Source organism: Gymnoscopelus microlampas (genome assembly GCF_963454915.1).
Source record: "Gymnoscopelus microlampas genome assembly, chromosome: 5".
Lineage (NCBI taxonomy): Eukaryota > Metazoa > Chordata > Actinopteri > Myctophiformes > Myctophidae > Gymnoscopelus > Gymnoscopelus microlampas.
Genome location: NC_139942.1, coordinates 51762567 through 51778190, shown reverse-complemented (window position 1 = coordinate 51778190; position 15624 = coordinate 51762567). Strand labels below are relative to the sequence as shown.

Here is a 15624-nt window from a genome sequence, read left to right as displayed (position 1 = left end):
ATGGAGAGTACCAGTCAAAGCTGAGCAATGCAACTAAAAGGTGGGGAAACAAATTGGTCCAGGTACATGTCATTTTGAGATGGGGGTCAGCGGCCAAATACACATCATTTTAGGGGTCCTTGACATGAAAAGGTGTGAGCAGCACTGATATAGCAACATACAGTACGTTTTTCAGCAAACTGTTAGGATTTAGAAGACATTTGTAAAATCAGCTTCATGTCTTAATGGGTTAGTTAGGTGGTTTTAAAATAGTGATACTGTACCTGAGCTCCACAGCAGGAGGAACATCAAGGTTATTTCATTCATATCTGTCTGTCAGGACTTATACACTGATATGTCTGTAGCTGTCAATAAATATACACTGATATGATCCAATTAGTCTTCAGTCTGAACCTGACCTTCACTGAACAACACTTACTGTCTTATATCTGTGTAGTTGTCACATGTCAGCTCTACTCATTATGTATTCATCAGGGAGTGGTTTATTTTCTTAATGACATTCTGACTGGGAGAACACAAGCATGCACGCACGTGCACACACGCACGCACACGCACGCACACACACACACACACACACACACACACACACACACACGCACGCACGCGCACGCACGCACACACACACACACACACACACACACACACACACACACACACACACACACACACACACACACACACACACACACACACACACACACACACACACACACACACACACACACACACACACACACACAGTAGAGGACAACACAAGTGTGTCTTATTACAACTGTTGATATTTGCTTCACTGTTCTCAACCAGTAGTGTGTTAAAAAACATGACATTGATGGACAGTAGTACCAGGTTATGAATGATCACAAAAACATTAAATGTTAACATTTGTAATTTGTTGTGCTTCTCAGTACGATACATCTACATCAACCATCAGATCAAGATCTGAGGCGTATGTGCCTTAACCACTAGGCCGTTGGCACCCTGTGTGTGCTGTTTTGACAAAATCTGCCATTTTCAAAATTGTGCTTATGCATCAGAAAAGCAATGCGCTAGACATTCTGTTAGTTACACAGACCAAGAACACAATCAAAACTAAAAAGGGAAGTCAATGTGAGAACCGTTAGAAAGTGTTAAAGTGTGTGTAAAGTGTCATATGCATGATATGTTAGTTCTTTCCGTGGGAAAGTTGACAATTATTGTGCCGGTGAGGTAAGAAACACTTATTCAAGAAACTCACCATTTTAAATTAGGAATTTAATTAATTTTAAACAAATGAATTAAAATGACTTTAATTCACTGTTTTCCCTCTTATTAATGTGTGGAAGACTTCACGCTGAACTGCATAGTGAATGATCATAAACACAAAATATAAATATACATTTCTGAATATTAACGTTATTGAAATCACTTATTTTTCTTGAGGTTTCTCACATGGCTCTGAAATTAATTGAGAACTTAAAAGTTTTCCTAAAGAGTCTTAAAGAGTGTCTGTGTGCATTCTCCAGGTCAGGTCAGGTCAGGTCAGATCACGGTGTATCTTGTTTTATCTATCACTGAAGATGCTGTTGTCCTGGCACCACTGTGACAGCCCTGCCACTAGAGATGGGGGTTGTTAATTTATTTGTATTTATTTCAATCCCCTTATTGATCCTGCTTATCGATCCGATTCCATATTGATCCTTTTCTAATATTGATAGTTGTTGGCAAACTGCTGCTAATCTGGGTCACTTTATCACCTAATTACTGCAGACAATTGTATTTGGAGTAGAATTTGTGATATAATCGATCCTGGATCCCCATCCCTGTCAGCCTGCCACCTCCTCCAGATGAGAGGAGGTGGCAGGTGATGGCGTCATTTCAAATCAGTCCCACCACTGTGTCATCAGCAAACTGGACGATAGTGTTCACGCTGTTTCTGGCCACACATAGAATAGAATAGAATAGAATAGAATAGTCCCCCGTTTTTTTTTGCCACCAGTGGCGCGGGAAGGGGGGGGCTACGGGGGCTGCAGCCCCCCTGGTGATGGGAAGGGATTTTTTTTTTTATTTATTTTTTTAAAGTATATATATAATCCACATATATATTAAAACAATAATGTATTTAACTTTTGGGAATAAAATGAAAAAGGTGCTGCTTTAACTTTTACTAATCACGTCATAGTAAGGTGACCATGTGAATCACGTGGTCACCTTGATACTGGTACCGGGTCTTTCAAAGTTCAATACGGAAGGCGAAATGATAGTTACTGAGCTGACAGCCTCTGTCAGTGAACAACACCATGGCGAATCAACAGAAACGCATATCGGATTTTTTTTCACCTGGACAAGGTAGTTTAAAGAAAACTAAAAAAAGCAACAACACTGTTGTCACAACAGATTCTGATTCTGTTGTGTTGTCAGATTCAGATGAATCACAGCCAGGAGGAACTTTAGCAGAGCCAGAGACTTCTACTAGGTCTACTACAGCAGACACCGTTTTGAGGCATAAACAACAAAACATCGAAAAAAATGTTGTGGGCACTTCTGAGCATGATAAGCCCTTTCAACCAAACATTAAGTTTCCTGGAAGAAAAATTGGCAAGGAGACATTTGAGAGAACATTTAAAAAAAGCTGGTATGAGAAATGGCATTGGTTGCATTATATAGAAGAAACAGACAGTGTGCTTTGCTTCATTTGCAACCAAGCAGTGACAAAGGGATTATTGCATGACAACGGTGGTATTGGTGGCAGCAGTGCGTTCGCCAAGGGAGGATTTAACAACTGGAAAAAGGCAAGAGAAAAATTTGATCATCACGAGAGGACAGATTTGCATTCAGATTCAATCCGTGCATTAGCTTTGCTCAAACAAACTCCTATCAATGCTTTGCTATCCGAAGTTGTAGCCAGAGAGCAACAGATTGCCAGGACAGTATTGGAACTTTTATTTAGATCCATTAAATACCTGGGTCGTCAGGGAATGCCACTCAGAGGGCACAGTCACCGTGATGGTGCACTTTGGCAAATGATGATAGAGAGAACACATTCTTTACCAAAAGCAAGAGAATGGCTTTTACGTAGAGACAATTGGATGTCAGACACAGACACGATACAAAATGAGATACTTGAAATGTTTGCACATATGATACAACGTGAGATTGCATCTGAGGCTCAGAAGTGTTCATTCTTTGGATTTACAGCTGATGGAACGACAGACATCAGTACAAGTGAGCAATTCTCCTGCTGTTTACAGTTTGTGGATTCAAGTTTGACAGCACACAACACGTTTCTCGGATTCTACAGTGCACCTGACTCGACAGCAGATACACTGTTTTCATTGATCAAAGACATCTTTCTACGTTTTAATTTGCCTTTTGAACGTGTGCAAGGATATTGTTTTGACGGTGCAGCTAACATGTCTGGGCGAATCAATGGTGTCCAAGCGAAACTCAAAATAGAGTGCCCAGGGTCCTTATATATTCATTGCAGTAACCATGCATTGGACCTTATTCTGCAGGAGGTCGCGAGGGAAGTGAGACTAATCGCTGATGCATTAAACTTTGTTCAAGGAGTTTCGGTTGTTATCCGAGAATCATCCAAACGCAAAGCTTTGTTTCAGTCTCTTTTTGGAACAGAAGAGGTGGTGTGCAATATGTTGGGGCTATGTCCTACTCGGTGGTGCGTTCGGACCAATGCCATCTCACGAGTTATCTCATCCTACTCAGTACTTCTCGAGACTCTAAAAGTGTTGGCGCAAGACAAGAAGGGAATGCGGGGTGACACTCGTGCCAAAGTGTCTGGACTGTACACACAGGCAAAGAAAGGATCTACATATTTCGGCTTGGTGTGCTGTGAAGCTATTTTTGGACCTTCCGAGACAGTGGCCAGAACTCTCCAGAGCCCAAAGATCACTGCTGGTGCAGCCCTGGAATGCATTAAGGTCCTTGAGCAACAGATGCAACGACTGAGGGGCGACGATTCAGTAAATAATCTCATGGCCAAAGTTAACACCTGCGCAGCCCTTAACAACCTTGTGATGCCCAAACCCCCGAGCTCCAGGACGATCAAAACCCCTTCCCGTTTTCGCCACACCACTGAACCTGAAACTGTGGTGGAGTCAAGGCCAGGACATGGACAGTGGACACCTCACTTTTATGAAGCCCTGGACTTGATCAACTCCGAGATAAAACGAAGATTCGACCAAGAGGGGATGAAAGTAGCTGCCCAGAGAGAAGCCACTCTTATTGCTGCAGCCAATCTAAAATTTTCAGGACTGGATGAAGTTCAAATCCCTAAAGAGATTGATCGATCCCGCCTGGAGCGACAGCTGCACATGCTGGGAGATCTGACCAAGGAGAAAACGATACAATCTACCCAGGACGTTGCCGAATTTCTAGCCGCACTACACTCAGAGACAAGGCAAATGTTTAAAGAGACTGAGATGTTTGTGGAACTTTGTTTGTGCCTTCCTGTGTCAGCTGCCTCATCAGAAAGATCATTCTCCAGCTTAAGACGACTTAAAACCTGGCTGAGAAGCACCATGAGCCAGAAGAGGTTGACACATCTTGCTATGATGAATACGCACTGTGATATCCTGGACAAGTTGGACATACCATGCCTTGTTAAAACTTTCATCAGCAACACACCAGAACGAAAGGCTACGTTTGGTGCCGTGTGAATCAAGGTAAGATGGCTTTATTTTATGCTGTGCAGCTCATGTCTGCAGCCTGCATAATAGTTTTTTCTTAGTAACAATGCTGCAGTTGCTGCTGTGCATTTACTTGTCCAGTTAACCGACAGCATCTTTCCTTTTTTCTTCTCTCTCCTACACAGATGCAGCGAGTCTCTCTCTCTCTCTCGCTCTCGCTCTCTCTCTCTCTCTCTCTCTCTCCCTCCCTCCCAGATCTCTGCCTCTCCATTGAATGTTATAATATATTATTGTATTGTACTACCCGAGCACTTTCCTGTCACTGTTTAACTGATTGTCTATGTATGCGCCGTCATGCAGCAGGACTGTTTTGTTGTAATTGAATTACGGCAGATGGCCAGTGGCCATTTAATGTGTGCATTTAACTGCATTATGCTGCTTTGTAATGCGTAATTTACGCAGGACCTGTGTGTTTTTGTTTTTTCTTGTCATGATGCCACTGTAAAAATACAAGGAGCACTGGAGCAGGACGTGTTATTAGGCTGAATCTTTTTCTTTGAAACATTGTCTGCCGCTGTGCAGTTTCAGTTTGTCTGTATGTAATAATAGCATACTCGTTTTTTTTGTAATGTGCCATCAGCGTGCCATCATTGTTTGCTTTTAAACTGCTTTTAGTTTAGAATTGAATGTTACTTTCTGGCAATGTGTATTGTAAAAAAAAAAAGGTTATTGGTTATGAAAGCAGTGACTATCCGACTGCATAAAAAATTGCTGTTTTTGAAAGGAAATGTGTGTAGGAAATGTGTTAAAACCGAAATAAAATAAAGGAAAAAAGTGCCAAAACCCACCCAAACCCGACCATTTTTAGACCCGAACCCGCAAAAAAATCGCGCGCGCGCACGGTACGCATGCACGCGCGCTGCGGGCGCGTGCATGCGTCAAGCATGTTCCCCCCGACGCTCAGCCCCCCTGGCTATTAAGTACTTCCCGCGCGCCTGTTTGCCACTGTATATTTGCACATAGATGAAATTTGTCCTCTGCAGCATTTACCCATCCTATAATCACTAGGAGCAGTGAGCAGCCATTCTACGTTGCTCGAGGAGCAATTAGGGGTTAAGATTCATGCTCAGGGACACACATCGACACATTGCTGGCCTGGCCTGGAATCGAAAACTCTGTCCTTCTGTGTATCTGACCTGCAAGGGGTCGAAGGAAGCCTGTGTATGTGTGTGTGTGTGTGTGTGTGTGTGTGTGTGTGTGTGTGTGTGTGTGTGTGTGTGTGTGTGTGTGTGTGTGTGTGTGTGTGTGTGTGTGTGTGTGTGTGTGTGTGTGTGTGTGTGTGTGTGTGTGTGTGTGTGTGTGCGTGCCTGCCTGCGTGCGTGCGTGCGTGTGTGCGTGTGTGTTTTTCAGTGGAGCTCACTTTTCTAGTTTTAACTGGGTGAACTGCTAGGTTCATTTGATCAGTTTCAGGGAAACAAACTTTAGAAACCTGTAGCTTAAACCACCATATGATACGAGAACCTTAAACCACCATCTGATACAAGAACCACAGGATGCACAAACTGAACATGTTGACAGGAAGCTTGATGAGAAAGACAAGAAACGGATTAAAGAAATGTGTGCATGCAAATATACTAAAATATATTATGTATGGTATTTAGTTATTGTCACATACACAATACAGCATTGCAGTGAAATGCCGCAACAGGCGTTGATAATTGCATAAGCTAGCTACCCGTTCATTAGGCCTACATTACTTGCATCCGTGTATAGCCTGAATGGAAGTTTGAAGTCTGCGAAGGCTAGGATGGGTGCTTCCAAAAGTCTCTGTTCGAGCAGATCAATGGTCTGCGGAACTGGCCAACTCTGTACACTGGAAATCTTGTCTGGATCGGGGGCCACGCCATCACTGCTCACAATGTGGTACACTATCACATCATCTAAGTACACCAAGGCAGATTCTGTTATCAGACCTCCGAGACATGCTGCATCAACCTTTGAAAAGTGGCAGGAGCTTTACATAGGCCAAATGGCATGCGTTAAAATGCGTATAGGCCAAAAGGTGTGCAAATACCTAGGTGTGCTAGGTATACTCTTAGTTGCTTGTTTTAGCAGAAAATGCACTTAAGACTTCTGGTGATAAGTAGTTTCGTTCCCTATGTTGAATGCACTTATGTAAGTCGCTTTGGATAAAAGTGTCTGCTAAATGACTGTAATGTAATGTAATGTGTGTGTGTGTGTGTGTGTGTGTGTGTGTGTGTGTGTGTGTGTGTGTGTGTGTGTGTGTGTGTGTGTGTGTGTGTGTGTGTGTGTGTGTGTGTGTGTGCGTGCGTGCGTGCGTGCGTGCGTGCGTGCGTGCGTGCGTGCGTGCGTGCGTGCGTGCGTGCGTGCGTGCGTGCGTGCGTGTGTGCGTGCGTGTGGGACTGAGCTTTACTTAGGAATAGATGTGAAAACGCAGTAACCAACTCTGGACATTTATTTTCTCCTCCCTTGATGATTAATTAAGAAACCATTTAGATGTGGAAAGCCCATATGTCGACTTTAAGCTTACCATAATCACAGTAAACATTATCATGTCTTCTGTCATATTCAAGGGCTTTTTCTTTACTAACTCCAGTCACTTTCAGTTCAGCACAGCTGAGGTGTGTGTGTGTGTGTGTGTGTGTGTGTGTGTGTGTGTGTGTGTGTGTGTGTGTGTGTGTGTGTGTGTGTGTGTGTGTGTGTGTCAATGTCTATGTTGTGTTTCTGCATCGAACTACACCTAATCTAAGATTCCATCCAAATGAAAACAATAATTTGGTTTAAGATGATTGGGATTTCTTTTTGTAGATTTTTTTGTCAACATCTACAAAAAGTAACTAGTAACTAAAGTTTTCAAATAATTGTAGTGGAGTAAAAGTACAATATTTGCCTCTGAGATGTAGTGGAGTAGAAGTAAAAGTGTGAAAATTGTAAATACTCCAGTAAAGTAAAGAATACCTCAAAATTGTACTTAAGTACAGTACTTGAGTAAATATACTTTGTTACTTTACACCACTGGTCTCCTGCCACAATTAAGGATAGTAATGCTCTGTGACTGAATCCTGAAGCTTCAGCGAAGGGGAAGGTCACTAATGCGGTTGATGTGTAAATACAGAATCAGAAAATGTACATTTCTCACATGTACTTTTTCTCCAGGTAAAATGATTGAGACCATTGGTATTCCTTCATTCAACCTTTATTTATTTTCTCGGGGATACATTGAGGGCAGAGCCCTCATTTTCAATGATGCCGAGATTACAAGCATAGTACAACAGTGTAAATAATAATGATGAATAAAAACAACAGGATAAACAAGTTATAAATGTGAAAACAACAAAAAAACAGTAATAAAGACAGCTTAAAGGTAGGGTAAGTGATATTTTTTGGTTAAAACAAAAAGTATTTTGTTAAAAGGTTAAAATACTATATTCTGATAGTAATCATTGCTATAGATGTTTGTTCAGCAACAGATGTCTCCCTGTCTCTCCAGCTCTATTATAAACAGAAAATACATTTTTCGGTAGGTGTCAAAATCTCAGCCAATCAGGAGAAAGTACCCATTTTTAAGCTTAATTTGTATAGTGTTCCAGTTCCAATTTTGTCTGCTCATTTCTTAGTGTCATCACTTCCAATTTCACTTGTTTAATCTGTATCCTGATTGAGTTCTCTATCCTGATTGGATAAAATTGGAAATGAAACTGAAACTGAAACGAAAATGCATTTTCTGTTTTATAAAGAGGTGGAGAGACAAGGAGACTCCTAATACTGAACAAACACTCTATAGCAATGAGTACTATCAGAATATAGAGCTATTTAACAATTATTTTAACCAACGCAAATCACTTACCCTACCTTTAATTAAAACAGTGACAATCTAAAACAACAAGATTAGCTAGCAAGTTTTTTAATTGACCCAGTGAGACCATGGAATCCATTTTTAAAGTGCGTTGTAATTCGTTCCAAGTGAAGGGAGCGCTAAACCTGAAAGCTGATTTGCCTAGCTCGGTGTTGGCCTTGGGGACCAGTAATGGGATGTATTCCTGAGAGCGTGTTTGATGGGTGGAAGTATTTGGTTTTAACAGTGATGAAATATATGTTGGTGATTTATTTAAGAGTGCTTTATAAATATATATGGTAACCAACTGCAATTCAAAGATTTATTCAAGCGATAAGCAATATGTGTTTATCACTGCAAACAATGTGCACCTCAAGGACACACACACACCAGGCATTTGCAACGATTGTATTATTGGTTATGTAGATCACTGTTTCTCAACCAGTTGTCCACAGACCAACAGGTCAATGGCATCATTTGTTTTAAATGTTTTGAAATGTAAAAAAATGTAAAAAAATAAATAAGTATTGGAATTTCTTAAATGTTTCAAAAATATATTTTAATAATATTTGCTAAGTCCATCAAATTTCAGAAAAATAATTGTATGAATAGGCATAGTGTGTGGATAAAAGTTTGAAATCAAATATTGACTATACTGTATATTTCATTGTGCACCAAAAATCATTGATGCAGATCAGCTACTGTTGGTGTATGACGGCGGTGTGGAACTATACAAATCCAGCATTAAGATAATTGAAGTTAAAAATGTATGAATAATGAAATAAAATAGAAATAACTGAGTTAGGCCTTCTTATATACTACAAAATATATGTTGTGGGGAGATGGGGTGGGCTGGTCGTTGAGGATTGTTTGCTGATGGTCCAGCGCTCATAAAAGGTTGAGAATCACTGATGTAGATGACAGCTAGAGTAACAGCAGTTTACAGTTTAGTTGTCAGCGATAGTCCTGTCCATCCAGGCACGCAGGTTAGGGACGTAGGTGAAAACACCAGGCGTGGTGGTAATGCAACCTTTCTCGACAAAGGATGTAACACCAACCAGGATCCAGGCTCCATTCTTCTCACACACCAGGGGTCCACCAGAGTCACCCTGAAAAAAACAAGCAGTCGTGTTCACATTGCTTTTCATGTCTAAATTATTATCATTATTATTATTATTATTATTATCATTATTATTATTTTACTTCCACCGTCTTGTTTAGCTATGGCATCTTTATGTTTTCTTTTTCTTTCGTTTTTGAGTGGTGCTAGCCACTCCAAGGACTGACTTTGTCCGTGTGTGTGTGTGTGTGTGTGTGTGTGTGTGTGTGTGTGTGTGTGTGTCCGTATGTTTGAGCACGACCTGAGCATGACCTCAACAGCTACGGCTGATTGCAACACAAGATTGCAACACAAAGATGCAACCAGTTACACTAATTATACACAAACAGGAGTGCAACACACACACACACACACACACACACACGCGCGCGCGCGCGCACACACACACACACACACACACACACACACACACACTTTTCAGTAAAAATACTTAAACTAAGTAAAAAATACTTAAAATGAGTAAAAATACTTAAAATTAGTAAAAAATACTTTAAAGTCATCAAAGTCTGTAAAAAGTAACTCATTCAAGTCAAAGCACTTGAAAGTTACTAAATTGAGTAAAAATACGTGGGGGCCAGTCTTAGGCTAATAATAGCTTAATGAAATGAACTCATGATAGGCACCACTCTCTTCACACTGGGTGTGATTTTTTCTTTCATTGAAGTCTGTGTCACTCACTTTGCAGGGTACAGATCCAGCAGCTCCAGCACAGCACATCCGACCGGTGATGGAACTGCCCCAGTAGTTCTCGCTCTTGCACTGATTGTGCCCAATGAGGGGCAGACACACTTGCTCGAGCTTGAGAGGTGTCTCACGAGCTGAAAGAAATACACACAATTCACTGGTTACGTTTGAGCCCTTAGACACCTCTATGTGTCACAGAGAATGACACATTGTTGTTAAATAGTAGTAGAGGTCTTAATGTTATCCTTTTTGAGAAGAAAATACATTTGATGAACGACTAAATTAGAGCTGGAGTAGCTCTAACTTTGTTATTTTTCATTATAAAAGTTCTGATGAAGCAATATGATTGGTTGAAATAGGCTTTACCCGACGCACCTAATCAAAATATAAAACTCAGCTGCGCTGATCAGACTGAACATTTGAATTTCTATTGCATATCTTAAATACAATGAGATTGAGCTAATAGTTAAGTTTTGTTTCTCTATGTGTCCAGTCTGAGAAAAAATGTGTAGTGTGGCTGATTTAACAGGGACAGCAGGGACAAACAGTGTCTGTCTGTCTGTCTGTCTGTCTGTCTGTCAGACAGACCCAGTGTAAATTATTTCCAGGATAACAGAGATAACACTAGCAGAAGGGTTGCTATTTTGAGAGAGAAATGTCCCGCAATATAAATATGTTTTGCTATGTTTTATTTTGATGGTTACTGTTGTATTAATCTCTCAAGAACAGATTCAGTGAAAAACGCTGGGGGCGCTGTTTTTCCTTTTTATCTGACTTGGTATCCCAGATTGCTGTTGTATAATCACAATATTACACTTGAGGGTGTGCTTTACCTAGTATATTATTGGCACTTCAGTGATGCTTGACTGCATCACTAGAGTGCCAATAATCACGTTAAAGCGCACCCTCTCGTGTCATATTGCTTAATTAAATCATCTTGAAGCTTTGCAGTTTTTACAGTTATATTCTGAACAAGGGGTTTCAAATTGATGTAATCATTGACAATTGTTGATTGATCCTATTCTAAATGTTGAAAATTAATCTGCTAATTAGTTTGCTTTGCAGTAGCCTACTCGCCACATGTACATCCTACTCTATGCTAAATTATTGAAAATGACTGGTGAAACAGTCCAGTCACTGTGGTTGATGGAAGGAAAGTGTGTTTTCCTGTCATTCACTTACGTTCGTAACGGGTCCGGCCCCAGCCAGTGGCCACACACTCCATGCCACCATAGAATTTGTCGCAAGTCTCAGCCACACACACGGGGGACACATGCTCGTTCATCTGGGCGGGGCGTTGCAGCTTGATCAGTGCGATGTCATAGTCAAAAGTTTTGTTGTTGTAGTTGGGGTGATCGAAGACCTACCAGGGAAATTACACATTCAGGTTAGCTGTTAGGAGAGATGTGTAAAAAGCTAGATTTTGTTGCTTGTTGATTTAATGTCTGGCTTCAACCATGTTTTCCAATCTAGAGGAAGAAATGTAACAACATAATGTTGTGTCCCATTCATATCTTAATACTGTTGTTATCGAATGTTATGTTATCGAATGTTATAGAATGTTATAGAGTGTAAAAATCATTTTGGGCTTAAACGTAGGTCTGATAATGATACCAAATCATGTATACTTTACATTATTCCCTTTTTTATACCATTTTGCTTATTATACTTCATTGTTCTTAAATTTTGGAAAAAATATCCCATTTAACATTGAGCTGCCACAATGTTTAGCTTCCCTGCCCACTGGACCTGTATCCGTCTGGGGGAAGGACACATACTGTAGGAAGTGGCCAAACCCCCGAAGGGAGCTTTCTTTCTAGTCTTAAAAAACAGACTCAGAGCACTTACCTTTCTAATCCTCATTGTCTGAACATTGTCTGTGTTTTCGCGGTCGTGCAGACCCAGGATTACACGGTCAGATTTACTGAAAATGTTTACAAATAAAAGATGATGGTGAGTTGCTTAAGTCAAAGTGAATGAGTGAGTGACTAAGTACAGTATATACTGTACACATAGTCTCTATAGCCAAGTGATCAAGAGACAGATATGTCCAATTGTCCATATTCCATTCATTATAAAATAATGCCCATTAGTCATAATCACAAGATTATACATCAATGCTTGTGCTATCAAACATTTTGCTAGCCAGTAAAAACAACTTATTTTATTTTGAATACTACATATTCACGGGCGCAACGCACAAGTAGTTGAAGGTTCGCCTTACACTGAACAATGTAAAAGGCTATGATTTGTTTTGTTTTTACTTCATCCTTTTGTGATTTGATCTGTCCATCTTAGTCAACAAAACAAAGTTATTATATAGTAGTCATACATATCTTGTACCTGATCTCGCAGTGGGCAGCAGTCACAACCCAGTTTCTGCCGATCAGTGATCCACCACAGAAATGATCAGAGGTCTGAAATCACATTGGTTTCATTAGCAACAGTAGGATTTATGTAACTTAGAGTGTTTATGAAATGGCAAAACATCTTCCCTTTCTTTCATCAACCTACTCCCACCCACCTGCATGCATGAATGCACACTTATGAACACACAAATACACGCACGTATGCACGTTTTTTGTTTTGTTCAATTATATGCCATAAAGAAAATACACATGGAGTGAATGCACTGTCCAGTCTATTAGTGACAGTTGGATAATGAAATGTTAAATATAAACAGTGTGTTGTATAATTATGTACCTGCAGGGAGACCTGCCAGGGCCAGGAGTGAGGTACAGCCTCCTCACCGTTGATGATACCTAGTCCATCACTGGGACATCCAGGGACTTTTGGTTGGATGGCAGGAACACCACAGCCTGAAGAACACACACACACGCATGGGCTATGGGAGGGAAACCTGTCAGCAGATGGGGTCTTAAAAAAAATGGCGTACCGCAGGCTTCAAGGGGATGTTTTAGAACCGAGTCGACAAAACTTGTCCCAAAATGTAAACGTAACGCACCTGCATGCGTGTGTCGAACGGTTTGAGTGCGAAATTTATATATATCATTCTGAATAACAGAGATCAAAGCTACTGAAGTAACACATTAAATAATGGGTTGATTTTTATTTATACAATCATGCTGTGTGTTGTGCGAGAAATATGAGAAGTATGTGTGGAAGTTGGGGTATTGGAATTTGGCTATTGTCTCAGAGAGACTTCAGCCAAACAGGCTGACTGGTATTTGCAGTCGGCTCTGTCACATGCATCTGTTTGACCAATCAAATGATTCTATTCACAGCACATCACAGACTATCTCTGTGCTGGAAGTTGATGTGAGGTTAACATGGTTACATTGAGTGGACTGACTAAACTCTACTTACATTATGTGCTGCCTTTTGTGTCTGACTTAATGTTTTAAAGATTTTATTTATTATCGTGTAATTTTTTAAGGGGTTCAGGCCATATTTGAATTTGCACAACATGGCTATTTTATATGTTGTATTATTTTTAGTGGATAGCATTTATCATTTTATATTCTACATATTTCAATTAAGTTCTGCTCATGTAAACAATAAGTCAGATCATGAAGTAACTCAGTAGTCTTCTCAGATGCTTACTCTTACTCAAGTAATTATTGGGGTGGCTTTACTTTTACTTGAGCCATTATTATTTTAAAGAAACAAGGCCTTTAATAGAGAACAGTTTTAGGCTTCTCTACCCACCTGTGTCTGTGGTTCCGTTGCCAACAACCACTTCTTCAGGGGAACGCACATAGACTGCTGATGTCAGGTGTGAGCCTGTTGAAAACATGGAGAGTACCAGTCAAAACTGAGCAAAGCAACTAAAAGGTGGGGGAAAAAAATCTAAATTTTAGAAATACAAGCTCACAGAGCGTCACTTTGTGCCACACAATGAGCTTGTAGATATGCTATTTTTTTTTTATCGTGAACATTTTAGCAAATCTTTGAATGATATTGTAACATTTTTAACTCAAATCTTTGCATCTGGGGGTCCCTGGAACACAACATTTTGAGATAGGGGTCAACGTTCAAATACACATAATTTTAGGGGTCCTTGACATGAAAAAGTTTGAGCAGCACTGATATAGCAACATAAGTTTCTCTGCAAACTGTTAGGATTTAGAAGACATTTGTATAATCGGCTTCAGGTCTTAATAGGTTAGTTAGGTGGTTTTAAAATAGAGTCATACTGTACCTGAGCTCCACAGCAGGAGGAACATCAAGGTTATTTCATTCATATCTGTCTGTCAGACCTCATACGCTGATATGTATGTAGCTGTCAATAGACATACACTGATATGATCCAATTAGTCTTCAGTCTGAACCTGACCTTCACTGAACAACACTTACTGTCTTCTGTAGTTGTCACATGTCAGCTCTACTCATTATGGATTCATCAGGGAGTGGTTTATTTTCTTAATGACATTCTGACTGGAAGAACGCAAGCATGCGCGTGCGAACACACACACACACACACACACACACACACACACACACACACACACACACACACACACACACACACACACACACACACACACACACACACACACACACACACACACACACTGTTCTCAATCAGTCTTAAAAGTGTATTAAAGAAAACATGACATTGATGGACAGTATGTAGTACCAGGTTATGAATGATCACAAACACAAAAACATGAAATGTTAACATTTGTAATGTGTTGTGCTTCTCAGTACGATACATCTACACTAACCATCAGATCAAGATCTGAGGTGTTCTGCTACTTCAGTTTGTGTTTTTTCTGCCTTCATTGGATGGTACAGTTTAGAACGACAGGAAACAGTGAGAGAGAGAGAGACACACACGTACGTACGTATGTATGTGCCTTAACCACTAGGCCGTTGGCGCCGTGTGTGGTGTTTTGACAAAATCTGCCATTTTCACAATTGTGCTTAAGCAGCAGAAAAGCAATGCGCTAGACATTCTGTTACTTACACAGACCACAACCAAAACTAAAAAGGGAAGTCAAGGTGAGAACCGTTAGAAAGTGTTAACCACTGCTGACTTCATTTGATTTATTTCATTTGATTTGCACGACAGTTTATACAGTATATACATATGCATGATATGTTATTCTTTCCATGGGAAAGTTGACAGTTTGTTGTGCTGGTGAGGTAAGAAACCCTAGGGGGGCTTATGGGAGAGCCATACCGTTTCACATTATGCACAAATGAATTAAAATGCCTTTAATTCACTGTTTTCCCCCTTATTAACGTGTGGAAGACATCACGCTGAACTGCATAGTGAATGATCATAAACAAAAAAGTATAAATATACATTTGTGATCATTATTGAATGTTATTGAAATCACTTATTTTTTCTTGAGGTTTCTCACATGGCTCTGGAA

At 40.3% G+C, this 15624-nt stretch overlaps 2 protein-coding genes across 6 annotated transcripts in view; both read right to left on the bottom strand.

Moving 5' to 3' along the window:
* Positions 1-398, bottom strand: part of LOC311044702 (chymotrypsinogen A-like) — a 53297-nt gene extending 52899 nt beyond the window's left edge. For all 5 annotated transcript variants that reach the window (XM_084056454.1, XM_084056455.1, XM_084056453.1 and 2 more), the window contains exon 1: positions 264-398. In XM_084056454.1, coding sequence (XP_083912580.1) covers positions 264-306 — 43 coding nt within the window. In that variant the 5' untranslated portion in view covers positions 307-398. The remainder of the gene's footprint in view (positions 1-263) is intronic.
* An 8684-nt stretch (positions 399-9082) lies between these two features.
* LOC311044706 (chymotrypsin A-like) lies at positions 9083-14567 on the bottom strand. Its single transcript, XM_084056460.1, has 8 exons — positions 14445-14567; positions 13952-14026; positions 12986-13101; positions 12626-12699; positions 12131-12206; positions 11465-11645; positions 10277-10416; positions 9083-9587 (listed from the first exon to the last, which is right to left on the bottom strand). The coding sequence occupies exons 1-8, from the start codon at positions 14485-14487 to the stop codon at positions 9426-9428; spliced, it is 867 nt and encodes a 288-aa protein (XP_083912586.1). The 5' UTR covers positions 14488-14567; the 3' UTR covers positions 9083-9425.
* Positions 14568-15624: the final 1057 nt, after the last annotated feature.

Excerpts from the sequence above, each read along its gene's own strand:
- LOC311044706 (XM_084056460.1), bottom strand. The coding sequence starts at position 14,487 with ATGAATGAAATAACCTTGATGTTCCTCCTGCTGTGGAGCTCAG. Across the intron at positions 11,646-12,130 it reads AGACAATGAGGATTAGAAAG|GTCTTCGATCACCCCAACTA; the intron begins GTAAGTGCTCTG and ends TTTCCCTGGTAG. Across the intron at positions 9,588-10,276 it reads CTGGATCTGTACCCTGCAAA|GGTGACTCTGGTGGACCCCT; the intron begins GTGAGTGACACA and ends TGTTTTTTTCAG.